The 26,926-nt window shown below is 49.7% G+C and overlaps 1 protein-coding gene across 1 annotated transcript in view; it reads right to left on the bottom strand.

Moving 5' to 3' along the window:
* Positions 1-26,926, bottom strand: part of POLE (DNA polymerase epsilon, catalytic subunit) — a gene marked incomplete at its 5' end in the record, with an annotated part of 28,171 nt that overhangs the window by 538 nt on the left and 707 nt on the right. The window contains 44 exons of the mRNA XM_084539241.1: positions 11-100; positions 346-471; positions 1,222-1,422; positions 1,650-1,843; positions 1,965-2,096; positions 2,434-2,614; positions 2,735-2,867; positions 3,314-3,439; positions 3,658-3,831; positions 4,331-4,535; positions 5,260-5,480; positions 5,664-5,887; positions 6,276-6,452; positions 6,585-6,691; positions 6,778-6,931; positions 8,388-8,528; positions 8,908-9,051; positions 9,503-9,712; positions 10,027-10,245; positions 10,328-10,450; positions 10,544-10,624; positions 10,842-10,944; positions 11,221-11,435; positions 12,218-12,413; positions 13,894-14,051; positions 14,667-14,811; positions 15,132-15,224; positions 15,625-15,773; positions 16,513-16,658; positions 17,335-17,481; positions 17,572-17,674; positions 18,065-18,193; positions 18,778-18,885; positions 19,202-19,414; positions 20,127-20,240; positions 21,030-21,162; positions 22,013-22,132; positions 22,700-22,785; positions 23,066-23,176; positions 23,650-23,757; positions 24,063-24,143; positions 24,475-24,616; positions 25,552-25,706; positions 26,342-26,434. Coding sequence (XP_084395367.1) covers positions 11-100; positions 346-471; positions 1,222-1,422; positions 1,650-1,843; positions 1,965-2,096; positions 2,434-2,614; positions 2,735-2,867; positions 3,314-3,439; positions 3,658-3,831; positions 4,331-4,535; positions 5,260-5,480; positions 5,664-5,887; positions 6,276-6,452; positions 6,585-6,691; positions 6,778-6,931; positions 8,388-8,528; positions 8,908-9,051; positions 9,503-9,712; positions 10,027-10,245; positions 10,328-10,450; positions 10,544-10,624; positions 10,842-10,944; positions 11,221-11,435; positions 12,218-12,413; positions 13,894-14,051; positions 14,667-14,811; positions 15,132-15,224; positions 15,625-15,773; positions 16,513-16,658; positions 17,335-17,481; positions 17,572-17,674; positions 18,065-18,193; positions 18,778-18,885; positions 19,202-19,414; positions 20,127-20,240; positions 21,030-21,162; positions 22,013-22,132; positions 22,700-22,785; positions 23,066-23,176; positions 23,650-23,757; positions 24,063-24,143; positions 24,475-24,616; positions 25,552-25,706; positions 26,342-26,434 — 6,411 coding nt within the window. The remainder of the gene's footprint in view (positions 1-10; positions 101-345; positions 472-1,221; positions 1,423-1,649; positions 1,844-1,964; positions 2,097-2,433; positions 2,615-2,734; positions 2,868-3,313; positions 3,440-3,657; positions 3,832-4,330; positions 4,536-5,259; positions 5,481-5,663; positions 5,888-6,275; positions 6,453-6,584; positions 6,692-6,777; positions 6,932-8,387; positions 8,529-8,907; positions 9,052-9,502; positions 9,713-10,026; positions 10,246-10,327; positions 10,451-10,543; positions 10,625-10,841; positions 10,945-11,220; positions 11,436-12,217; positions 12,414-13,893; positions 14,052-14,666; positions 14,812-15,131; positions 15,225-15,624; positions 15,774-16,512; positions 16,659-17,334; positions 17,482-17,571; positions 17,675-18,064; positions 18,194-18,777; positions 18,886-19,201; positions 19,415-20,126; positions 20,241-21,029; positions 21,163-22,012; positions 22,133-22,699; positions 22,786-23,065; positions 23,177-23,649; positions 23,758-24,062; positions 24,144-24,474; positions 24,617-25,551; positions 25,707-26,341; positions 26,435-26,926) is intronic.

Genomic DNA, 26,926 nt, shown 5'->3' with positions numbered 1-26,926 from the left:
ACGGGCATACCTGGGAGGAGATGGTGAGGGCAAACTCTCCAGCACAGCTGCAGTACACGGGCATGTGTGTGTCCTTCACGCCATGACACTTGTTGCACACCTAGAGTCAAAGCAGTTTTAGATGGGACATGAGACAAGACCAAGCCCATCAGCCCACCATCAGGGGCACACCCGTGGCACAAGGGCAGGGAACTGCTGCTGTGGCACAGCATGGGAGCCAAACCCTCCTCCCAGATGCAAGGCTCATCTGCTCCCCAGGAGGAGCCCCAGCCCTCCTGCAGCACCGCGGGGTGGCAGGGCCTGCCCCTGAGACAAGATCCTGCACTGGGGTGGCCAAGGGCTCACCAGGTCCTGCAGCATGAAGGCCATCAGCTTCTTCTGCAGGGCTTCCACCAACGCCATTTCAATAGAGTCAGAGTCATACTGCGCCTCACAGTTGGAGCAGACCCAGCTGGGCAGCACTGATCCATCCTATAGGCAAAAAGGAAGGCGGGCGACATGAGGAGATGGTCAAACAAAGCGGCCTTGGAAAGGCCCAAGCAACAGGGTGGGGTATAAGCAGCTCCCCAGGGTAAGCTTTCCTCCTGGAGGGGATGGAGCATGAGGCAAAGCACTGGGACACTTGGACTTGTCACAGGTAGCTAGAAGATGAACAGAAAATGGCCTTTAGGGGAATGTGCTCAGGTGGCCAAGAAGGCCAACGGCATCCTGCCTTGTGTCAGGAGTAGTGTAGCCAGCATGGCCAGGGAGGTGATCGTCCCCCTGGGCTCTGTGCTGGTGAGGCACCTCAAGCACTGTGTTCAGTTTTGGGCCCCTCACTACAAGAAAGACATCGAGGCCCTGGAGCATGTTCAGAGAAGGGCTGCGAAGCTGGTGAAGGTTGGAAATGAGGAGACATTTCTTCTCAGAAAGAGCAATCAGGCGTTGGGATGGGTTGCCTAGGGAGGTGGTGGAGTCACCATCCCTGGGGGTGTTCAAGGAAAGGTTGGACGTGGTGCTTAGGGACATGGTTTAGTGGGCAACATTGGTGGTAGGGTGATGGTTGGACCAGATGATCTTGGAGGGCTTTTCCAACCTTAATGATTCTGTGAATATGATATGATCACCAGCACAGGGCCAAGCAATGCTGCAAAGCAAAGGGCTTAAGAGGGGAAGGCATTAATATGACTGACAGGCATAGAGCACAGCTATGCTGGGATGTCCACAGGAACGAGGCTGAACCTGGGAGAGAGCAGGGTCCTTGCACAGGTCTAGGTCCCTGCAGAAGTTGCAGTTCCTGCAGATGACTTCAGGGAGCACGTAGGAGCGGCAAGGGTCCCGAAACTGGGCTTCATCCGAGAACTCGCCCACCTCGATGAGGCGCAGCAGGTCCCTGCGCAGTTTGTTCACCTGGTTGGTAATGTTGGCATCCAGAGACAGCACCTGCAAGGCAAAGAGCCAGGTGAACCTACCAGCAGAGAACAGCCCTCAAAATGACGACTCATACCTCATGTGGATGCAAGAGTGCTGGCAGGGAAAAACAAATTGGCTGTAGATCTGCAGCACACTCCTGAAGCAGAACTGCGGCAAATCGGAGCCACACACGTGGACTAGAATTTGAGCCCCCGATCATAACCCTTCAGAAAAGAGTCCCAGCCGGACCCACCGACCTTGCAAACATATTTGATGAACTCTAGAGCCGGGTTGTTGAGCGGCAAGTAGGAGCCAGGCAGCACTGGGAACAAGTCTGAAGGTTCGGTGGCATTACGAGAACCGGCCATCTTCTTCTTGATCTTCTGGGTGATGGTGAAGAAGCTCTGGGTGAGCTCATTGGCCACGTAATCCTGTGAGAACGTGATCATGCCTAGAGAGATGAGCAGAAAGCATTCGAGCACAGTGGCATGTGGGGCAGGTGGCTTTCTGCCTAGGGGTATATCCCAGGGCTGCAGCACTGCTACCCCTAGGGCCCCATGCTGGGCACTCACCAGGCATGGCCCCTGTCTCACACGGTGCCTCTTGGGACACTTGGCTGGTGCCTCTCCTCTTGACGGGAGTGCTCCCAGGGGCATTGCGCTGCAGCTCCTCCTTCATGCTGTGGTACACAGCCACAATGTAGGCTGCAGAGACATGAACGGGGCTCCTGGTACAGCCCATGCTGGGGCAGCTGCACCAGCAGCCAGCCTGCTGCAGACTCTCCCAGGCACCCAAGAGACACAAATAACCTTGTCTCCTCCCCAGGACAGCTCACAGCCAAACTGGAACACCCCCAAACTAACACCCACAACAGCAGAGGCTCCCTCTGTACTGCTCATGGCACAGCACAGGCTCGGCCATAAGGGGCTCTTGGAATCAACCATCAGGCCCTTCTTGGCAGCCCTGCAGGCATCACGAAGCAGTGAGGAACGTGGGCTTATCTCCAGGAGTGGAACCAGGCAAGGAGCTGGGAGCACTCACCTGACACAATCATTAGGAAGTAGCTCTGGCAGGAGGCAGCCTGGGGCAGGAACTGCACAATATTCCAGCTGTTCTCCAGCAGCTCCTCCACGTTGGATTCCCCTTCCTCCTCTTCTTCCCCCACCTCCTCCTCTTCCTCGCTGTCTTCCTCCTCCAGCACTTGCCTCTTGCTGGTATCCTTCTGGAACAGAGCACAACGTGTGGCATTACAGTAGTTCCTTGTACCCAGCCAACACCTCCCCACTCAGTTCAACCCCTAGCCCCTGGCTCCTGGGGGAATTGGGCACTTCATATTTCTTACCTCCCCATAGTGGATGCGAGAATGCACTTTTCCCTTGATGCCTCCATAATTTGCTGGATCCATCCAGAGCAGGAACTCCCAGCAGCGGGAGAAAGAAATAGTAAGAGAGTGGAAGATCTCCTTTGAGTGGATGCTGGAGGGAGAGAATGCAGTCACCCTCAACATTAGCAGCATTTTCCCTGGTTAAGAGCCTTCTCCAGGGGACACGCCAGGGAGGAGGTGCTGGCAAGGAGAGAGGAGTCACCTCACTCTTCCAGCCCTGCTTCAAAAAAAATGGGCTCTGCACAAAAGGTAGCAGTGTAGTCACCAGCAGGGACACCAAGGGAAGCCGTGCCTGAGCCTTGGCTTGTTGTGCTTGCAAAAAGGTGCCTGCTCTAAATGCTTGGACACCATGGCTGGGATGCTGGGAGCCAGACAGGGTATGAGTTTTGCAAAAAATTCCGTGCTGAGGCCCAGCAAAAGGCAAAAATCATCATTCTCTGCCCATGCCCTGAGCCATGTCTTAGCTCAGTCATCCAGGAACCTTATCCCTGGGCCTGGCTTGCTAAACACACCCCCGAGCAGCCAAGTGCACCCCACCTATTGATAATGTACTCCATGTAGCTGATCGCATCCTCGATACGCCGCTTCTTGGTGCACAGGATGATCCGGTTGAAGTTGGCGTACACCACGGAAGAGCCAAGCCGCTTGAACTCAGCCACTAACCTGCAGACAGGGCAGAGGAGCTAGGTTTGGTGTGCAGGAAGAACCGCTCCTGTTCAGCTCCCCATTAGTTAGACAGGGAACAACAAGCCAGAGGAGCAGGTGGCAACCCCCAGAGGCCACTCTCTGGAGGCAGTGGGTACCAACAGTGTCCTGCTCACTAATGCCATGCCTATGTCCTTCTCATCCACAGGGCCTGACAAACTCCAGTTCTCACTTACTGGAGGAAAAGCTTCTTCATCATGTTGTGCAGAGTGCGGTGCAACGCGGGATCGTAGAGCAGCGAAGAAGGAGAGCGAAGCCAGCGGTAAAAATGAATGACCTGGTTGTCCGCGTAGATGTTGTGGTACTGCGTGATCTCCTTCACCCAGCTCACCACCATGCTCTTCAAAATCCTGCCGGGGAGCAGAGAACAGTGTCACCCCCACCAGCCACGAACAGCAGCTTCCTCCTTCCAGGCAGCGACACACTTTCAGATACGCTGGGTGATTCAGGATGGGAGCTCTGCCAATGCAGAGACGCATAAGCCCTCAGCCCAGGAACCACAGGGTAAATATGTGCCTCTGTAAACTTGTGGAGCACGAAGAAAGAAACAGGAAAGGGCAAAGCCTTTGTCAACATGCCCTCACACCTGCTGCCTGAGCCACCACGTAGTACTAAGCCCAAGATCTTCAAAAGTCTGTGAGAAGATGCCTACCCAGGGGGCTGAGCACCCTCTTCTGCCAAGCAAAGGACCTGATTGTCCTGCCCTAAAGGCAGGAATTTTTCCTTTAGAGTACCCCACAAGTCACACCATGGGTAAGAGTCTGGGAAAGGCTAAAACCAGAAGGTAATAAGACGCATGACACTGGTGTGAACAGACACTCCACATCTTGTTGGCTCCTACAGCAATACCTGAATGTGTTGGAGCAGAGGGCAGTTTCATCATAGCTGGCTGGGATGTTGGCAGCTTGGTTCCCTGTCACCATGTCTTCCAGGGATGCCTGCTGAATCACATCAAAGCTGACACTCATGCTGGAACCTCCTTCCATGTCATTTACGTGATGAGATTGCAACACTGTGTTTACAGCCAGGCTCTGGATGTCCAGCTCCAGACATACTAAGAAGAAACACAACCTCTCAGCAGGCAGGTAGGGCAAAGTACCATCAAGGACAGCATCTGCACCTCAAGCTCAGCAAGTGCAACCATTTGCCAAATGTGCTTTTCACAAGTTATGAGGATGATTTATAGAAGATGTTGCATCAAGCTGTGAGATGCTTTCACATGCAGGTGTAAGCATAAAAGCACAGAGCACAAGGTGTGCAACACTCTGATGTCTAGATCAGGAAATGGTGAAAGCCCACACTGTACTGCAGCAGTGTAGGAACTGTGCTGCTCCTCAAACCTTGTTTAACTGACTTCAAAGAACACTTTCCACTAGACCAGGTTGCTCAAAACCCCATCCAACTTGGCCTTACACATTTCCAGGGATGAGGCATCCACAGCTTCTCTGGGCAACCTGTTCCATTGCCTCACCACCCTCATAGTAAAGAATTTCTTCCTTAGATCCCATCTAGGCCTCCCCTCTTTTAGTTTAAAAATCACTCCCTCTTGTCCTATCACTATCTATCTGTACGTAATGTTGCTCTCCATCTTTGATAGTGCACGCAAAACTTCTTTTCCCCTTGATGTGTCCATTGCACCTGGGCCAGATGACTGCTGTGGTCACCACCATCCCCACAGAGCTACTCAGAGACTTCGGATAATGCATCCAGCTCCATACGGTGCCCAGAGAGCAGCACCTGACTCTGCCCCACGCTGTGCTACCCTGCTCCCTCCTCACCTGTGGAGTAGCAGCCGGGGTTGTTGATCTCCACCAAGGCTCTCTCATCAAACTCCATGACCAGGCGGTTGTCATCAGCCTCCTTGCCCCCCAGGTCTGGGCGAGCCGTGGGCGAGAGCCACAGCAAATGGTTGTGACGGCGGAGGTGGCGTGAGAAAAACAGGTCAGAGCCAAAGGTGGAGATGTCGTCAGGGAGATTCCCAATTGGAATGTGGTAATACCTAGAAGAAAGGGAGAGGCACGTTCACCAGGAATGAGCATAGCCCAAGAGAAGCTGTGCCACCACATCTGCCTGTCCCATTAAGGGACAAAGCACCTGGCCTTGACTTGGCCTTGGTCTCTCCTGCAGTCTCGTCCCCACCCAGCCAGGAGTGCAGCAGGAGGACGTGGCCAACCCCAGGCACCTGCTCATTTCAAAAGCCTGGGACAGGCACGTATCCAGGTTGAGGTAGTGGCGGATCATGCGGCGGGCTGCGTGGCGCTGCCAGTCCAGGACCGAGTAGCTGATGTCATCTGTCACTCGGACGGGGACCAACGGGAACTCCTCGATGATGGGAATCCCACTTGCCAGACGTTTCAGGTCCCAGTTAGACTGCACAGCAATCAGTGTGGGGCCCCGGCGCTCATCCTGTGCAAAAGAAACATGTCCTGGTGCAACTCTCCAGCGAGCATCTCTGCTCAGCAGGAAGCTGTTGGTGTTGTATGCCCCTACAGCAAATCCCTGTGCTCCCCATGGTGGGGACAGCACACTCCAGAAGCAGTAATCTGTGAGCAACCAGCTCCATCGACGAGATGTGGGGAGATGCTGAGCTAGCCTACCTGCTGCCACTGCACTAGGCAAGCCACCCCAAGCAAGGCAGAGCCCTCCAGCAACATCCACTTTTACCTCTGAACTTGGTGCCAGCAGCTACATGCAGGTGCTGTTGGAACTGCTGGACCAGTGCCTTTCACAACCCTCCCACATGTCCCTGGGGACAAAGTCCCACGGGGAACTTCCTCATGCCTTCAGCTCTCACCTTGTAGCCCAGCAGCAGCCGCTGGATGGCTCTGTAGATGGTCTTGGGGTCGGTCTCAGCACGCACTTCAAAGATGTGCTTGTCCGGAGGCAGCAGATCCTCACCCACCTTTTCCAGCAGTGCGCTGCGCTCCGCAGAGAACATGTTGGTGAGGTTTGGCATCTGGTTGCTGCGAACCTGCACCCAAGGCAGACTTGGTCAAAGAGACAGCCCCCCTTCTCAGCAGGGATCCATGCCTCTGCAGAGAAACCCCTTGGGTACTGCTGCCTGACCCCCACGGTCCCCCCAGCCTCTAAAGCCCCCTCTTACCGTGTCCAGCACAAACACGGCGGCTTTGCGCTGCGAGGGGATGAAAAGGCCAAAGAGAGCCTTGGTGCCCTGGGAGCTGTGGTAGAGGTAGATATGGCGAATACTTCCTAGGGACACAGAGCAGCCGTCAGCAGTGCCCGCCGGGTGCCTGCTCCTGGGTGCACCACGAGCTCCTCTCCCCGCGGTGCCTTACCTGGCTCCAGGTAGGTGAACTGGGCCAGCGAGCGCATCTCCAGGTGCTCAATGTCAAAGGTCTCGGCCTCTCGCCCCGTCAGGTGCCTGACCAGCTGCCTGCTGACCATGCACACGCAGCCTAGTTGGATGAGGGCTCGGAAGAGCAGTGGCACCTGTACCAACGGAGATACTATGAAATCACATCCCTCTGGGGAGCTCCTCCTTAAGGTTTTGGACCTTAGCCCCCTGACGTTCTCCTGTGTTAATCCTGCCACATTTTTGGAGACGATGTTCAGAATTGCAATGCAATTTTTTGCATATCAAGATTCTTTTTTCCCTTCTTCCCCAGGACCATGTCCAGTTGGTTTCTCCATAACTCCAAGGACAGAAACCTTGCAATCCCCTCTGAACAACCAGCTTGACTACCCTCACAGAAAACATTTTTTCTCACATTTACATGACATTTCCTGTGTTTTAGTTTGTGCCTATTGCCTCTCGTCATATCGTTGGGCACCACCGAGAAGAGCCTGTCTCCATCTTCTTTACTTCTCCCTTCTCCCATTGATAAGCTCCCCCTGAGCCTCCCCTCTTGTTATTAGCTTTCCCTAAAGCAGAAATTTATGGTGGCTAAAAATGTTTTCTCTGCATCATGCCTCATGTAATACTTCCCAGTCTATACAAATAACTCAGGTTGCTGAAGTCTCCCAACATTATGATGCTCTTTTTGCCCTTGCAGCGTCTTGCATCTCATAAAGCATTTTGTAGTCAATGGCACCAGTGATTAGACCAAGCTTTTCCTGCTTAGGCAAAGATTTTCAATCCTTAATAGTTCTATGTTGCATTTCAATAGCAAATTCACTTGTTTTTACCCTTTCTTCAACACACAGCTCCACTCTTAAAATGGTGCAACCCATACTTCTATATAGGTCAGACCCTGACACTACAACGTCTTTTCAATTACATTCCTGTCACTGGTTTTTGAGCTGCTGAACAAATCACTGCCCTCTTTAGAAGTAGGCATTCCAGTTTCCCATCTTCATTTTCAGGCTGTCATCATTAATAGCACTAGTACATTTAATTTTGTCTTGACTGCTTTGTACGTTGTACAACTGAACTTTGTATAGATGGGTCTTTGCTCTTCCAAAAATGTCAAGTTCTTTTATCTGTCAAGTTCTTGTTCTTTTATCTGGCATAAAAAGATTTTAGAGTCATTTTAGAGGACAGGACACCCAGAACTACATGGGGTCAGTCTCCCCCCACCCTTCCCTTTTACTCTAAATGATCTTTTATGGTTTAAATACTAACAGGCTGGCTCTGGTTTGGTTTAAAGGAAGATCTCCCTTTCTGCTTAAAGGTCTTATTTTCCCAAAGTTTTCTAACGCCAGGTAAACCAAAACCCCTTTCCCTGACATGCCTTAACCCAGATACTGACATTCTGCATCTCTGGCCATACAGAAGCACATATATTCCAGAGTACTCTGCTGTGGAGGTTCAATTTTTGCTCTGTTAGCATGTTGTTGAATTTTTAACTTCCAGGCATCCTCCTGTGCCACCAGTACTTAGACTAGGGAACTACCGCTCAACACTCCTTAAAAAATGGAGAGGAAAACTGAGCACTGGACGAGTTACCTGAGTCTCATATACTCCCTCGATGTCTGGAGCAGAGAGGTCAGCATTGATTTCGTTGATATGCTCTTGGTACATGTCTTCAGGGACAGAGTACTCGTAGAGGTTGTAAACCAAATTTGAGCGGGGCAGGATCCTGTTCACCTGCCAAGCAAAGGGGCACCCTTAGTGGGTACCTGGCACCAGGTGGTGTGTCTCCCATTAGCAGGGCTGTAAGGAGCTGGGCTCTGAGCACCTCCAGGATCATGCTGAGCCACCTCCTGGTGTTCCTCTCTCAAGAATATCAGGAGAATTTATGCTCATGCCCATTACAAATTCCCATAACTGACAATCTGGCTTTTGGGCAGGTTAAGATTAGCAGAGGGACAAGAGACTGGATGTGGAACATCAGCAGAGCAGGACAGTGAAGCCCTGCATAGCAGATGCTCCTAATACCTGCTTGCAGCAGATGTGAAGTGCCTTATCTCAATGCAACTGGCTGTTTTCCCCTTCTAGAAGCAGCAGGTCTGGATCAGGTACCAACCTTCCTGTAGACTGCTCCCTCCTCTGGTTTTGCAATGCGCTGGTTGACGTAGAACACCCTGGGGATGCTCAGCTTGATGCAGTGCAGGTCACTCCCAATCACTGCCCACAGCCTGAACAGGCCTGGCTGGCTGGTCTCAGCGATCTGCAGGACACAGGGGTTCAAGATGGCATTAGTAGGGACATCCAACACATTACTAGGTCTTATATATGTGCTATGGAGCACTTTTGGGTCCTGTATGGCCTCACAGTTACAGTTAGGCAAAGGCTGCCTGCAGCTCTGAACCAGTTGAGGCCCTTCTGGAAGATGAGGTGTGTGACAAGAGGCAGGACTCAGACAGCTGAGGCCATGCCTAGTTGATACCACCTCGCCTCCACATTTGAAATTGGCTGCTTCCAGGCACCACAACCCAAACCCAAATGGGCTGACCTGGGGTTGCCCAGCTGGAGGGGATCTACACACACCTTCCAGATTCACCATCAAGAATGACCATTTGCAAAGACAAAACAGTAATCACTGCAAAGGCAAGGCTTCGGGCCCCAAGCTGTTCCCTGGGGCAGACGCACGCAGTGGGGGCTTTGTGGGCACCTGGTACCTGCACAATCTGCCAGGGTAAGTCCAGGATGCTCCGTGCTGTCCTACGCAGGTAGCTGCTCAGCCCTTTGGAGAGCACATCGCGGACCACTCCTCCTCCTGCGGCCACACTGCCATCCTCCAGCCGCCGCCGCTTCCGCCGCTCCTGCCGCTGTCGGGCCTGCAGCTCCCACTTCTTCTTGTGGTAGCGCAGCCACACCAGGTGCTGCTCCTAACAGGATCGACAGCATGCATGAACAGGAGCCACAGGAACCAGGCTACGCTTCCCAGCCACGCAGCTCCAAGCTGTGCACTGCCGAGGCTGGATGGTGTCCTTGCTATGGCTGGGAAGCTGTCACTGCCCCCATTTGCTCTGTTAGGGGGCCTCTCCCAGTTCTATTTCTTTTTGTAGCCCTAAGCCATGGAAGTAGAGAGGATTTCAGAAGACCCACAGATTGCTCCAGCTGGTCCCCAAGCTTCTCTGGTAGAAGCACACAACACCAGGACGTCTTCTGGTCTGCTCCTGCCCCCCGCTGCTTTGCCTACCTTGCTGGTTCCCATAGGGGGAGGTGGGCCCAGGATCTCTCGCCAGGACTGGGATAGCTCCAGGCTCTGGGACATCTGTTGGCTTTCCTCTGCCAGAGGGACTCGCTTCCGTTTATTTGCGATGGGAACTGATGGCTGAAGGCTCTTGGCAACCCCAAAATCCTCTATGTCACTGATCTGTGAGCTGGGTGTTCCCTCCTGGGGCTGGTTGGCAAGGACCTGAGAGGAAAAGACAGCAGGAAGACATGGGTGTACAAACACTTGCTCAGCACAGCCAGCATCCTCTCCTCACCCTCATTACCTGTCTCTTGCCTTCAGAAGTGAAGAGTTCATTGATTTTTTTTTGTTTGTACACATCGTTCTTCTCCAGGAGTTTCTTATGCAGCCAGTCAGGGTGCCGGACCCGTGGCACCGGGTTCTTTACCTGGAGAAAATCCCCAAATTACAGAGTTCGCTGACCAATGCCCTCCACACACCCCTCCCACCACCACGGACCTGCAACCCTCTACTCCTGTACCTGCTGCAGAGCTGCAGGAATAGTAATGATTTTCTGAATGGTGCTGCCCAGTCTCTCAATGTAGTAATCCCAGTCCAGGATCTGCAAACAGGGCAGAGCAGTGGATAGTGAAAAAAAATGCAGCAGGAGGGTGCAAATTTAGGTTTTGCTGCTAAGATGCAGGGTCGGGCATTTCCCTAGGGACCTTCCACAGCAATCTGCGAGCACAAATAGCTGCTGCCCATGCAGTGCCTCCAAAGGGAGGAGCTGTTGTGACAGAGCCACAGGCTGTGTTGCATCACAGAGGTGCTCAACTCACTGCACGGATGTTGAAGTCCTGTAGCGAGGGGCTCTTCAGCCATTTCCGGAGGTAATGCTTCCGTACGGTGGGCTCTGCTTGGAAGATGGCAAGGGGGATGGCCCTGGAAAAGGCAGGGAAGCACTTACTACCCAGCAGGACTAAGGTTCTGGCTGCATGGGATCCCCTCTCCCATACTGCAGAGACCCTCAGGGATTCTCCTCTTCTTCTTCCACTGCACAGGGTTACAAATTGCTCACCTTGCTCATAGTTCAAGCCAGCAGGCAGGCAAGCTTGTGGTCACACAGCACCAACTCACTTAGGTGCTGCTACCCTGCCCTTCCTTCATAGTCACCCTATCAAACTATCAAAAGCCTCGTCCCCTTCAAGACAGGTTTACCTCTCAGTGACTGGAGACCCTTCTGGTTTCTTGGAAATGATGAACCGGCAGCTCAGCCCTGCATCCTTCACCATCTGGTCTCCCAGGAATTCTGCCAGGCGCTTGGCAGTGCTGATGGAGGTGGATTTCTGCTCCCCGTAGTCCTCCAGCTTGCGAGACATGGAACGGTTCTCCGAGATCAGCTCAAACAGCTCTGAATCAGGCATGTTGGCAGCCTGAAAAGGAGAGGCAGGGCACACAAAAAAAGCTAGCAAGAACCCAATGATCAAACTTTGCTGCTGTTAGCTACAGGGAACGCCCATATGCAGCTGATGTGGCTCTCTTCATAATGAGTTTGGAAATTGCCCTCTGTTCCAGTTGTCAACGTGACCCATTAAATATGTCTGGCATGGGTTTAAGGCTTTTATTGGAGTTTGTCCTGTGGCTGGGCTGTGGTAGCACCACTCTGAATTGTGCACCTGGTGCTGCAGAGTTCGGCTCACCAAGAATTCGTGGTACCAGGTCACTGCAAAAATTGAAAGTGGTCCCAAGGAACTCCCCAGCTGAGCTCGCAGTCTATCCTGCACCCCAGTATCTGAGTTTTCTTGTGTTTGCTCTCACCATTTTCTTCATAGCTCTCCATACTTCTCATAACACTCTGCAGGCAAGTGGCTCTGTTGTTCTCTGCCCCATCAGATGCCCTCAGATAACATCCTTAGGGGATGAGGGCTGCCAGACCAGCTCCATGAAAGAGATGACTGGAGAAGCACAACACTCACCCCCCCACTAACAGCTAGAAAAGAAGAGCTGGAAGAGCCGCTGCACTAAAAGACACTGAACTGCAGCCCTAGAGAGCCAATGCGGCAGAATTAAGATAGAAATGACCAGAGGCACAATGGTCCACCACCTCCCTGCAAACAAAGTCCACCCTCCCACAGTGTCCTATCAGCTTTTACACCTTTTTTTGTCCAGGAGCAAGGATGCACAAGGGACAGACAACCTGCAGAGGAATGCCTACCTTGCTGTACAGCACGTCTAGCCAGTAGTCAGCCACCTTGGCCACAGAAGCGTAGACCTCCTCCAGGGTGGTGCCTTTCAGGAAGGCCTCAAATACAGAGGACTGGAAGATCTTCACAAGCTGCAGCTCACCTCGTCGCTTCACCTCGAATCCCTTCAGCTCAGCCAGGGACCCATCCTCGTTGAACACCGCATACCTGGGACACACACAGCCCGTGCAAAACCTGCCCTCCGACCCTGGGATGTGTTTCCCAGGGCTCCAATTGCTCTCCTCCTGCCAGGGCCCTTCTCCCAGCAGTGCCACACAGGGCAGACATCAGGCAAGTTAAGCTAAGCTGCGGTGCTCTCTGTGCCAGGATAATCTCAGAGAATTTACGGTAGCTCTACAAATTGTTTCAGCTTGGCCTGCAAAAGCACGTCAGCTCGTGACCCAGCTCATTCATACCAACTAGGAAAATGTTCTTAGTTGCACACAAGAAAAAGGCCATGAGGTGAGAGAAAGGATAAGATGGGTGGGGAAGTGGAGAAGAGCTTTAGAGAAAAAGTAAAAAAGTTTGTAAGCTTCCGAAAAAGAAACTTACAAATTGTTTGGCTGGCAAAACAATTCAGAGGAAACTGGATATAGCTAGCAATGTGACTATAAGAACACACTACCCATTTTTGCTTTTCCCCTGCCTATTATTTGTACATAGGTCTCAAGGTAAATGTTACAGGAAGCTCAGCTAAGGGAAGAGAGATGATACTCAAGTCTATGCCACTTTGACAGTGCTCCTCACACCTGAACCAGTTCCTATAAGCGCACCCTTCTTTTCACCCACTGGTGATGGTGCCTGCCAGCCACCTCTAGACTATTTCTGTTTGAGCATGACTGAGGATTACGTGCACTTGCCAACATCCTGAAACTACAGGAAATCAAGGGTCCTTGAGACAAGATGCACACTGAGATGCACATGATGTGTCCTATGCACAGCATCCATTCAGAGCTCCTCAGCTTTACTTCTGTGGCATGGAGTTGCTTCTCATGGGAAGGCACTGCCACGAGAAGCTAGATGCAGATGCTAAAACTTGTCTGACAGGGACAAAAAGCATGAACAAATGGAGCATTTTAAGGACAGAGGGGACTGGAGGATGGCAATGGCATTTTTCTAAATTCAGACCCAGGCCTATGGGCACTCCTGTTGCTAGTGATTGCTGGTATTATGGTTTAGGATGCTGTGGAAAAAAAAAATCAGTAAGATTTGACCACAACTGTTTCCCTATAATGTGATTACAGCAAGACCTATTCCTTTCTCCAAACAGAAAACAAAGGGGAAACCTCATGGAAAATGATCAGTGGAACTCCTGAGAGACAGAAAGATCAGAACTAGTGAGTTTAAAAGAGATTAGGTAGAGTATAAGCAATATTAAAAGTCCTTAGAAGGAAAGTCAAAGTTCTTTGCACACCTTACAGCTAAACAGGGAGAGTATGTTGGGTCAGCAAGCTGGAGAAATGTTGTTTTACTATTATTTTCTAAAATTTATTGCTATAGCATGTTAACGGAGGCAAGCACATAACTGGATTCAAAGACGGATCTGACATATAGAGCTTCCCATTTCAAGTAAGCAACTGAAACATGCTGCCAGCTCAGAGCCAACAACCACAGGGACATAACAGCATCTCAAAATTTGAAGTCTTACCTTTTCTTCAGCTTCTTGCCCTCCTCCTTGGAAGCTGGGAGGATCATGGCCAGGTATGGTCCATCCACTTCAAAAAAGATGCTGTTCTCTGAGCGTGTGACATAGGTGAGAGAGGCTGGGTCCTCCAGTTCCTGGTACTGATCGTTTGTGAAGCCTTCCTGTAGGCACAGCCCCAAGGGAAGGCTTCACTCAACAGCTGGGCTGGTTATATTAAGAGAGGCCCTTCAGGCACATCCTGTCTGAAGGGATCACTGAGCATCTCTCTAGAAAGATGAGATGTGCCTGAAGGGGCACATCCTGAACATTTGAGCAGCCTGGTCGAGTGGGAGGTGTCCCTGTCCATGGCAGGGGAGTTGGAACTAGGTGATCTTTAAGGTCCCTTCCAATCCAAACCATTCTACAATTTTATGGTAGATGAGAGCACATCAACCCTAGCCTCTTGTATGCCACCCTCTCAGCTGCATGGATATCAGAGCCTCTCCCTCCACTCAGATGCTGTCCATATCAGAGAGCATCTGTGTTGCAAGCAAAGCTACCAGCCTCAACATTTGCTTGTTACGCATGGAGCAGAGACAAAACAGAGCCCCTTCTCCATGCTGGGCCAAACTCCAGAACACAGAGGCATACTCCACTGCCTCTATTGCCAACTCTGCTTGCAAGAACAGTCCAGGTGTCTCGCAGGCCCATAGAAAAGCAAAATACTTTCTCTCCTTATAAGTCCCCCATTTTTTTCCCCAGACTGCAAAGCTGGCCTGGATGTGTGCAAGACTCACCTTCACCAAGATGTTCAACATAGCACCTGGGTAGGAGATTGTCACCTTTGGCTTCTTGGCATTGGTTGACTTGATGACAAAGTTTTCTGGGAAGCTGTTAGGAAGGACACACCAGATCCCATCTGTATCCAGTTCCAGAGGTCTCCTAAGGAAGGGAGGAAACTCACTCAGGAGAGCGGATAATAAGCCAAAGAACTGCTCTGCTTCTGCCTGCACAGGGGACACAGCCTGTTGCATCCACCCTCCAGTCCCTTCTGCAAAGGGAGCCCTTGTAATGCAAAAGAAAAACCACAGCAGTGTCAGCAATCCCAATCTGCAACACTAAGCACCTGATCTTTCAGCAACCAACTTGCTCCCACATCTGTCCCACTAGTCCTCTACTCCACACCGTCCAATCCTGCTCTTACTAATTTTCTCACACCGCATGCAGAACCACCCTTCTTTCCCAGCTCAGCACGTACTCACCCAATCTGCTCAATCAGTTCCCTGGCCTGCGTGATGATATTTGCTCCGGTGAAGCAGACAATCCCAGCCATTTCCATGGAGTACCAGCGAGCTCTGTGAACAAAGGAGTTTAAGTGATGAGCGCGCAGTGCTACCTCAAACCCATCTATGGGAAAGGTCAGGAGGATGTGCAGAGAAAGAAGTACAAGAAACACAGCAACACTGGGCCTTGGTAGATTGCTCTCCTTCCCCTCTTCATGATCAGAAAAGCTGAAAAAACACTAATAGACAAGATTGCTGACACTTGTTGCTCAAAGCCACAGAGTCTTGTCTGGGAAAGGTCTCAAAGATTAGAAGTCATTAATAGAAGCAAGAGGAAAAAGTGTTCCAGTGAAAAAGTGATGACCCATCATCATCTTGTGCTTCAGAAGTAGGTGAAGCAAGTGACAGCCTTCCTAAAATAATCCTGGTATTCAAGGATCCTCTCTGGAGGACTCCAGCAACAACAACTCACCCTTTCCGCATGACATAGCCATAGAAAGAATTGAGGATGCACTTGTGTGCCAGCTGCAGTGAATCGTAGAGGATCTCCATGTTCTTGCAGCGTTTCACTTCAGAGGCATCTCCCATCTCCACAGCTGCAGCCAGCTTCTTCTTCCACACCTGGGAGCAACAGGCAGAGTCAGAGCAGTCCCACACGTCACTGCTGGCAGGAACAGTATGCAGGCTGCTTCCCCCCAGGTCCCACTGTGACATTAGAGCTCTAGCCCAGTACCACTGCTAAAGAACAGTGGGAAGACTAGCATTAACTACATACTCTTTTTCTTTCCTGCATCAATTGTGCACCATGTGTCTTGTGGGCAAGACCTGAATACGCTGCCTGCAGCAATAGATAGCATCTAGTTTAACAGCTGAACCCCTTGTGTAGAATAAACCTCTCAGCAAGCTGCATGATTCATGGCAAAAGCAGCATCAAAGAGAAACCACAGAGCAAATGGCTCCTTAATGAGTTCTTTCATAGACAGAGTCCCAAGGCCCTGTCATTTCCTTCAACATAATTTAACAATAAACATGCCCCGGTCCCCTCCATCACAGGCTCCAAAAAGCTGAGAACTGGAATGTGCTTCTCTCCTTTCTCGACCTGAGGTCTAGATTTTGCTCTCAGTATATCCCATTTTCAGCTTAAGAAGAATGCCTGAAACTGAACACAGGCCAGACAGAACAGCTGAACTAAGCATTTGCTAAATCCAGTAAAATCGGAGGTTGTAACTACTGTCAGGAAATCCATTGTTTCCCTACTGAATACAAAGGCCAAACAACGTCATCCTTTAGGGCTCCAGGTGAGAGATGAGAACTCCCTATCCTCAGGGAGACAAACAAAACCAGAATTCAAGCCCAATACCTTGTGCAGCCCCTTGAACTCGTAGCGACGGTCCCTGAAGGCTCGCACGGTGTCCACATAGAAAGAATTCTCTCGCTGGCAGATGGTGGTGACCCGCTCCTCCACCTTGGTGACGTGGATCTTCTTATAGGCCTTCCGGCAATAATCTAGTTAAGGAAATAAAGAGAAGGAGCTTCTCAGGGGTCAGTGCCCCACTACGGACAGAGAGGATGGACAGAACTGCAGCAGGGCACTCCCAGCAGATCCACAGTGAAGTGGTCCAGGAAAGGTTCTTTCAGCACAAATACGTATCAGGTGTGTGTGAGCAGAGAGACAAAAGGAGGAGAAGGAATACAGCAGTGTGGAGAGAAGCCAAAATCGAATCCCTTTACTGAGACACAGGGAAAGGCAGGGAAATAAAAGTCATCCTGATGTTTGCACATCCATACAGCCCATCCACAAATCCAGGCTCTGCTCGCAGTCCCCACCTAGCTGGGTGCTTCATCACTCTAGGTGCAGGGATAATGTGATGCTTCTGTTTCATGAATTATGAATGTCTTTAGTACCCTTCAAAACTGAGTCATTCGTGTTTGAACTCAAAGGCATGGCTCTCAGCAGACAGAAAGAGAAAAGCCAACAGAGGTATGGGTGCCTGACCTCTCTTTGGAAAGCATGAAGGCACTCCAGGCTGGGATCCTGGAGAAGAATTTTAATTGCATAGTTTGAGGCCAAACTCATTCTGATCAGCATGAGCAAACTAACCCCAAAACAGCAACTATTGATGCACGCCATTTACAGTTTAGGTTGCAAAACACTACTCCAGATCATGACATTGACTTCTACCTGCCAGTCGCTTCTTCTCATACTTGGCCTGTTCTTCACGGGAGAGCTCGTGGAAGGCCCGGGGTGCTCCATCGGGGTACAAGGGAGGGAACTTCTCAGATTCCAGCTGCTGCTGGATGCGGTGGTACTCGCTGCGGCTTGCAGGCACTGCAAAGGAAGGTGACTATGAGTTTTCCAGGGGAGAAGCAGGAATTAGTCTCAGCCTGAGTTGGAGAGCAAGGTCCTTTTCGTACTTACTGAATTCTCCTCTCCACTGCCACGTCATTCGGCGCTGACAGTTGGCACCCGGCTTGTTGAAGTCACAGGCAGCACACGTGGCCTCGTCTACTATTGCTGAGGGCTGGACACAAGTAAGAGACGTGCAGATGTCAGAGGACACAGCTCTGCTTTTAAACCATGATTCATGTCAAAACCGAACAGGTGTTGGGTGGCAAAAGAACACATTTATGAGCAAAGAGATGATATACTGTAAGTTCTGCTTAAAGTTACAGCAAAAACAATAGATGTTTTGTTTGTTTGGAAGAGTCCTACCCAAACCTTTAGTTCTACCTCTGACAGACCTTTCTGCTCTGCAGACCCAACACCCATGGCAGTTTGACTGAATTTTAGACCCACCCTTACTTGATGCCCCTGACTTGAGCAGAGATGGGATCTGCTGTTCAGGGGATCAAATCAGAGGGACCATAGAGATGTGGAAGACAAAATAGGAGACTTTCCTGATGTTACCCACCTGCAATCTGTTGGTCAGAATGATGTTGGGGTACATGGCCCCCACGTCTAAATGGTAGATAAGGGGACACTCAATTCTGTTAGGGACATCCTTCAGGGAATTCAGTTTGACTTTGATTTCATCACAAACCTGTGGGGAGACAAAGAAGTGAAACTCTGATAGAGAGGTAGGGAGCCAAATGCATGCTGAATTCGGTCTCTAAGATCTCTGCTCAGCGTTTGCTAGTGGTTGAACCTGCAAATGGGAAAGTAGCAGTCAAATTGTGCAACTGGGGCAAGAGACCCTGGATGGCCAGTCTGGGTTCCAGCAACTGGGGAGGAGATTCCTGGGCTGGAGTGGCTGGAGGAGGTGGCTGCTTAGAACATCCACGACCATCATCTACCTTGCAGGTGGTCGTAGATAAAATTTCTTTGTCTCTTTCCACAGAGTATAAAATGATTTCAAAACAGGAGCTTTAAACGTGAAACCTCTCACCAGATACTTTCAGGATAAGGAAAAATCACAGCCTTGCCCCCAGCCTATGCCTATATTCCCTATTGAAACGGGAAATAGGTCACAGACATACACAGAGCAGAACTCAGAGCTGAAGACACCCATTACACAACACTGACCCATACGCACAGGACATGGGCTCGCTGTAGCTCCAGCCTCACAGCACAGCTTTCCCCAGAAAGCCCAGACATGCCCTGCAGGTCAGGGCTTGAACAACTTACCTCCTGGAAGTTGGTGACTTGATCCAATGGCAAACCCTCCTCCTCCTCAATAGCATGCCGGAGTGTCTTCTCCACGTGCTGCACCAAGAAGTCAAAGGCAGCAGGATTCTGCAGGGGCATGGAAACAGCACTGAGAAACAGCACTGCTTCTAGGACATCTCTCATGAGAGAGAGATAACTGAACAGGAAGGATCCTTTTATACATGTGGCGCATGCTCCCCTGTGATCATTTCTTAGATTAGAGCCACTGAGGTGTACAACAAAGTGTGGTGCACTACACAGCAGAGTGGAGCTGCCTCTAAAAGCTTAGTCCATGAGCACAACACATGCATCTCAGAGTGGGAGGTGACAGAGATAACATAGCAGCTTTAACCAGGTGAAAGAGGTCCAAGCAAGGGTTCAAGCTTGGTTTGAGGCCCTTTACCATCTTGAAGCGGCAGGGGATGTCACTGCGAAAAACTCCCGATTCCAGTGCTTCCACGTGGCCTCCTACATACGTCTCCGAGTCCAGCACATGCCCGTCCTCTGTGAGTTTGTTAAATTCCTGCTCCTGCTTATTGGGGAAGATGATGTTGGCGTGATAGGCTTGAACCATCAGCAGTGCTTCACACAGCGTCCCAGAGCCTTTCCGCAACACCTGTAAGAGAGACATCAAATTTGGGCTCAAAAAGAAGTGCTGTACAGAGCGCTGGTGGTACCAGGCCCTGCTGCCACACCAGTGAACTGAAATGTGTCAGCTGGTGACAAACTTGTGATTACACCACGCAGCAAGCAGGACTGCAGTGCAAGGCCAGGATGATCAGAGCAGGGGAAAAAGCAAAACTCCTTTGCTTTGGCTATGCAGGAATACTTTATAGGAGGACAGTGATGGCTGATGCACTGTCAGGGTTAGAGCTCTTAGCAGTCTCTGTATAATCACAGCATAAAGACATCTGAATGTCTGCTGTTGTCTGTCTTCTGACCCTCCTCCACCATCTGGAGCCTTTATAAAATACACCAGTGTGAGGACAAAGGGACATTTTCTATGTGTTCAGCATAGACAGCTTCCTGTCTATGATCCTCCCTAAAGCCAAGGACAGAATAGTGATCAGGAGACCCAGCTTTTCATGGCTATAGTCCCAAATTAAAAATCAGCTGAATCTGGGCACCACCAGTTCACAGGCCCTTGAAATGACCAAGGACTGTGGAGGAAATGGAGTAGCCTCCAAGCCCACTCTCCCTCCTTTACTGTCATGGGTGGAAATGGACCTGGGCAGTAGGAATCTGTCCTTTTGCCAGTGCAATGCTGTGTTGTGGGAGATGCAGCTCTTTGCCCAGCAGGCGATCTGTCATTTTGGGAGTGCACTCACCTCATCAGGCTCCATGGGAATGATGGTGCACAACGCAAAAATGAAAGGATGCACATACTTCATATACATGTAATAGGTAGCAACTGCATCGGACACTGAATAAGTGGCCAGGGTCTGTTGGGGAAGGATGAGAGCCAAATTAGTCCCTATCATATGTGATATAGCAACTCAATGAACACAATGTTTTACTGTTTCCTGCTGTACATGCCCATCTCATCAGGCAGAAGGGAAAGGCATACTTCTACATATCCTAGGATGCAAATAATTTTCTGTTGGCCTAGAAGGACATCCTGCTATAGCTCTAACTGCACAGCTACACCCCAGTTTTCAATTAAAGAAATAATGAAGATGAGTTCATTGCATGTATCTGCACAGATGCTGCAGTCAGGAGGCTGCTCCAGGCCTGCAAAGATGGGCTTGAACCCTTGAGGGCTTCAGCAGAAATCACAGAATTGGAAATTACAGGTTAGAAAAGACTTTCAAGATCATCTTGTCCAACTATACACCCCATGCCTTTGTCCATAACCTGCTCTGCTGCAACAACCTTGAGCAGTAAGCCTGTTTTATGTCCCTCCAGAAAGTGATGGTGTTCCTAATTTAGGTGGTATCTGACACCTTGCACCCATGTAAATAGTATACAGTGCAATGCTGCTGTTAGAAACACTTCCAAAGAAATCCCATCCTTTCTCCCCACAAGCTCAAGTGCTTCAAAGGCATCTAAAATTTGGAGAAACAGATTGAGTTAATTTCTCAAAAATCACTGCATTAAGCAAAGTGATTGATGAAGAACGTACAAAGCTATGTTCTGTAACACTTCAAGACTCAGCGATATTGCAGGTGCTGTAGACTTCCACAGATTGTTTTCCAATTGCTCAGAGGAGATACAGCACAGGGAGGGAATACCTGAGGCTCCTCCGTAGCCATCCGGCACATCTCTTCAGGGTCCAGCTCCACTGGATCATAGCCCAGCTTTGCCTTAGCTGCTGCTTTCAGGTTGTGACTTCCCACTGGGAGGTAACTGTCTCTCTTCACCCACCTGGACAGAGCAATGAAGATGTCAGTCCGTGCACAGGAGCCAGCCCTTACCTTCAGAAAGTGCTCAGGCATGCAAACAGGACCTTGACTTCAGACAGAACAAGGACAGCTAAGAGCAGAGGATCCAAGAGCGGTGGAATAAGAGGCTGCACATTCTGCATCTCTCCTAATGCACTGAAATCCTGACCAGGACAAGCCCACCATCCAAACATTGCCATTGCTCAGATTTACAGCATTCCCACTTCATCCCTCAATGATTTAACTACAGGAAGAGAAGCCATCAGCATTGCACAGACAGACAGCCATCCTCCAAAGCTCAGACACTGGTCCAGGGGAGGAAAGCCCCACAAAAACCTTAGCTTCTGAGACAGATCGCAGTCTCTTGCACACGTCCTTTCCTCTTCTCCCTGTGCCAGGCAGGCTGGTGAGCCAGGATATGGTCCCTGCCCAACCACAATGGCCTAATCTCACCCTGCTCTTTATCCACTGCTCAAGTCAGATCTCAGACACCTAGTGTAAACCAGCGACAGACTGCATGAACAGAATTAGCCCTTCAGGCTAGCATGGTGAAGACTTCACAGCTTCTGTAGTGAAGAGTGTGCCAAGGGGAGCAACAGGGCAAAGAAACAGACTACGATGCCCATCTAGTGAGGTTGGATAAGTGCAAGCCTCGAAGAGACAGGAATACAGTGTTCAAACACATTAACTTTAGGTATTTTATATAAATCTAAGATTTATAAAATCTTAAAATAGAAAGATTTATAATCTATAATTTATTATAGATTTATAAAGTTTTATAATCTATTATTTGATATAAATCTAAGACACAGTCATGTGGTAGCATTTGATACCTTAGACAGTCCATGTGGATGCACTGTGATGCTTTGTACTCTCCCTGGCTGTCCTTCTGAAATCCAATTTCCTGATACATATTGATTCCATGAGCTGCTGCTCTTGCTTCCACAAAGGGCCTGAGGAAAGAGGTGAAGAAACAATAGCTATTTTCCTTTATCTCCACCAACCGTTTGAGACGAAGCCCATATCTGGACTCAGGGAAAGCTTCCTTTAGGGCAGAATTACAGGATGAATGAAGAGGCAAAGCTAATTGCTTATATTGTTTACTAGAAGGCAGAGCTCTTTGACCTAGCTTCTCTTGCTTCCCAAAGGCTCGCCAGTGCTCCTCCTTGTTATTCCCCTTTTGTTCTGAACCCCTTTTCCAGTTCTCCACCTTCAAACACTAGGCTCATCAATATACAACCGCTGCCAAACTGACAATGATTTAGAATTAACTCAGCAATTTCCTGACCAAGTGAATGGGATTCTACAGAAGGTCATACTGCAAAGCTACTGAACAGAGGATTCAGTGAGGTACTCATACCAGCTGGATAATCAGCATGGATCACATACAGCAAACCACACACAACCCCTTTGAGAGCTACAGAAGGGGAAAGATATCGAGGCTGGTACCTGACTCTGACCCACAGCTCATGTCACACTCTCCCAGTAGAAACCAGGTTAGTTTCCGTTCCTGATCTTACCAGTCAAAGAAGTCTCCATTGTATGTGACAATGATAGTAGGCTTGGTCTCCTGGACATGTTCAAACCACCTCTGGATTAAATGAGCCTAGTATGAAACAGAAGGAGAAAAATAGGAAATCACTTTGCTCCCTTCACAGAGAGCCACTGGGTATAACACAGTTTACTCCACCCTTCTGCTCTCCTCCCCACCTAGCCAGAACCCGATCTGTCTTACCATTATTACCAAGAAATGAAAGCATGACTGAACCTACAGGGCCCACCATGTTTCCCAGGGAGGCAGGATACTGAGCAACAAGCTATCCTTGGCCAACAAAAGAACCACACATGTAAGAAGTGGCTGTATCTACCAGGTGGAAGCTACTTACTTCATCTGGTTCGTTAAAGACACAAAATGGTCCCTCATACTCCGGCTTGGGAGTAAACTCAAAGTCTTCAATATCCTCGGAGACAATCTCCCTGTTTGTGATCAGGTAGCCCTAGGATGGTGACAAAGAATCAGTTAGGAGGACTCACGTTCCTTGTGCACCAGCGACAGGTTTGCAGGCAAACAGAAGATGCTGTCCAAACGATGAAACATTTTTCTCTTGCTGGGAATAAACCCCACATGCTTTGACAGTCAGAGCTTTTGTCAGGTAGGAGCAACTGTTTGGGAATCAGCTCCTGACCCACAGCTGCACATCAGCAAAGGAAGCCACAGGCAGACAACACAGGACAGCAGAAATATCTTCTGTGCCCTCCAGATTCCCTTGGAGGAGAACCATCAGCCTGAGCTGGGGTCCATGAAGCACCAAATGAAATTCTCATGTATCATTCAGACTTTAATTTCATTTCCAGATCCATTGGCTAAACACCAAGCAGCCAGCAGCAAAGCAAGCCTGGTCGGAGGTGAAACACTGGCCTGCTCCCCAGCTCTGCTGCTGAAACATAAAGGCAACTCTTGTTCCATTACCTGCCCATCAATCATGTAGGAGACCATCATGATCTGGTCTGTCTCTGCATCAGGAAACTTCAAAGGGAGTTTGGTAGTTTCAATGTCAAAGGCAAGAACAACAGGATCCTGGGTAAGGGCAAACACATTAAAACATTTCAAAGCTGATTTGAAGGTAAAAGTGATTCTCATCAGGCTTGCTAGGCCTAGTGGTGGGGCAGCAAGTAAGCCAGAACCCCCCCGCCAGGTAATCATTTTACTGCTTTATCCACCCAAAGTAATACCGCTACCCAAGCCCATGGACAAAACTTGCCCCAGCAATGCTGTGGGGTTAACACCTGATGCATATGGGAAATTACTGCTGCGAGCCAGCTTCTAAGAGGAAAACAAGCCATGTCCAGGGCCAGACTGCAGCCGGCCTGACAAATGCTTACTGGTCGCTCCACGAGGTCATCTCGGCGGGTGATTTCTGGAGGGAGGGTGCTGCCCCGGTATCGCACGTTGTACCAGTGAGCCTAGCAAGAGAGAAGGGTCAGCAGTGCCTTACTGCAAGGCTGGCTGCTAGCAGTGCATTTGTTTCTATACTGCGAACAGAACTGCACAAATTAAGTATGCTTCGGAAGAAAGGCACAAACTGTGGGCGTACAATCATTTAACTTTTCTGTGTGTCATTAACTGAGAAAAAAGACCAGCAGTACAGGACCAAACTTTACATGTTAACTTATTGTCAAGGACACCTTTGTAAAGGTCCTGAAGAGAAAGGGAGAAAATTCCTATCATGCCTGCACTTCAGGAGCACAGCAGCAAGAAAACAAAGCTTTTCTGACTTCTCTATTCCTTACTCACCACATGGATCTTCAGGTCAATGGAGAGGCGGACATGGTAGGGCACATCATACTCCCGCATATCCACTATGTTGTCCATTTGGTTGGCAATCTTTTTTGAGGCTCCTTCCTCCTCCGTGGTCAGGCTGCCTCCAGCCAGAGCACTGCGAGGAGCAGAGGAAAGCAGCCACTGTGTGTAAGCAGGTTGATGCACATCTCAGACATAGCAGCATTGGCAATGTAAGGGACAGCAGCATGGTGGCAGCAACATCCCAAGAGCAGTCGATGGTAAATAAGATGAGAAACACTTCCCCTTTGTACAAAAATTATGGAAAGATGGATCTCAGGACTGACAGCATGAGGCAGTGCTGCACCATCCCATCAACTCCCCGTCTTCAGCTCACCTTTGGTCATACTTGTGTGCTACGTCTATGGAGAGGTACAGACAAAAACCCACAGATGCCTGTATAATGAATACGCTCTACAGAGCTGGATTTATAAAGTAGGGTAACAAATCTAAGGATAATGGGGCAACCCAGGAATAACTCTGAAGAGCAAAAATACACCTTTCAGGTGAGCAGAAAATGCTCATTTCCCTTGACTCTTCTTCCTCAGATATGTCCCAACTGAAAGCAGACTTCGGGGACTTTCCAAAAAGAAGGCTGAATTTTTCACTTGCATTTTCTGGTAGGCTTTAAGAAGTGTGTTTTATACTGTGTTTCCAGTTTTGTAAACAAGTGTCCAGCTTGTCATTCTGATAGAGAAAGGTGATTGTTTTTTTTTTTCCCCTCTTTAGTCACAGCCAGTAATAAGAATATTCTCAGTGATCTGGGAGGCACTGAGCAATCTTTTTCAAGAATCAGTGCATCTATTACGATTACAGGCAGAGGTACTAGCTCAAGACATCACAAAGAGGCTTTGAGGCCCTCTTGAGGTGCAGCATGTCTCTGTCACTGAGCTCCAAGAATCATCTTGGAGAGTGGTGACAGTGGCACACATGAATTTAGTTCCCAGGCAGGAAAATCCCTGTCTAAACAAGAGCTAAGAAACATCCAAGGGAAACTAAATACCGGGGATCAGCCGTCCTAAGAGCTCTCACCTGGACAGCATGGACGTATAGACATCGTTCGCCTGGTCTCGCTCTCTGTTTTTCCTTACAGCAGGAGAAATCTCTTTTCGCACCTTCACCAAGTCATCCACTGTGTTGAAGGACAGCTTGATGTAGTTCCGCTTCAGACCCACCAAGTGATTTGGCTACAAGGTAATGAGATCGGAAGGTAAACTACGTTGATACGGGTGGAAGAACTGGTAAAAGAAGAGGTACCGAAGAGTGGGGAAGTCTGTTTGACAGCGCTGTAGACAAGGAGCTGTGCTTTGCAGCTAGAACCCAGCCAGCCCCTGTGCCTCAAGGCACAATGGGGCACCCAGAAAGAGCTGGTCAAAGAGAAGCAGTTCTCCTACCCACCCCCCAAGGATTCTCCCACCCTGCTGAAATTCAAGAAACATCTAGAACTTGCTGTGAAAAAGATAACGTCCTCATGGAAAAGCATATTAGTTACTATCAGTAAGCAACAAGCAATAAGTAATCCATTTCTGATATGCACTGCAAACAGCGCTAGGAAATTGAGGCCAAGCATGCAGTTTCCCTTCGGCACTCAAGAGATGTGGTTGATGCCCCAGGTCTGTCAGTGTTCAAGAAGCATTTGGGCAATGCCCCCAGTAACAGGCTTTAGGTTTTGGTTAGCCTCGAAGAGGTCAGGCAGTTGGACTACATGATCTTTGAAGATCCCTTCCACCAGGATGGTTCTCTATTTTACTGATATTCAGCAGAGATAGAGAGTCAGAAAAAAAATGTTACTCAACAGTACAGTGGGCAGAGGAATACAGACCAGATCCAAGTCTTCTTTGGGGACAGTTTCCAGCTTTGCAATTTTCCCTTGGAACTTCTTAGAAAGGAAGGAGGACACTTCTCGCTCACAGCCCTGTGAAGGAATTGCGACTGAGCACCGCAGCCAGGCACTGCTCTACCAGAGAAGACAGCTTCAAAAGTGGTTCTGGGTGCTGGCACAGCAAGGTAAGGACAGGAGCTAGCCTCAAAACTAGTGCCTTCCAGCAGGGAGGTTTTGGCTGCCAGCTGACAGAGCGGTCAGACTGGGCCCAGGTTTGCAGCTCACAAGGTGAATTTCTGTATCGCAGATGAAAAGGGGGGTGAGAGCAGATGGTCACCACTGCCCAGGCTGTGGGAAACAATTTGAGAACTAAGAAAAAGAACAGGGGAGAATACAAAACAGGCAGTGCTGGGGATAGCTCCTCACCATGATGAATGAGCCTGGAAGAGCCCCAGCATGGTCAATGGTCACTTCCCATCCCAGCTCTTCTCCAACCACCCCAAGAAAACCATGGACAGGAACACTGTCACCGCGTTTTTCTCATCCCAAACCAGGGTGCCCACGAGCCCCTGAAGCTCTCCAGGG

Source organism: Aythya ferina (genome assembly GCF_964211825.1).
Source record: "Aythya ferina genome assembly, chromosome: 17".
Taxonomy (NCBI): Eukaryota; Metazoa; Chordata; class Aves; order Anseriformes; family Anatidae; genus Aythya; species Aythya ferina.
Note: the sequence above shows the minus strand (reverse complement) of the source record. Positions and strands in the feature narration are given on the sequence as shown.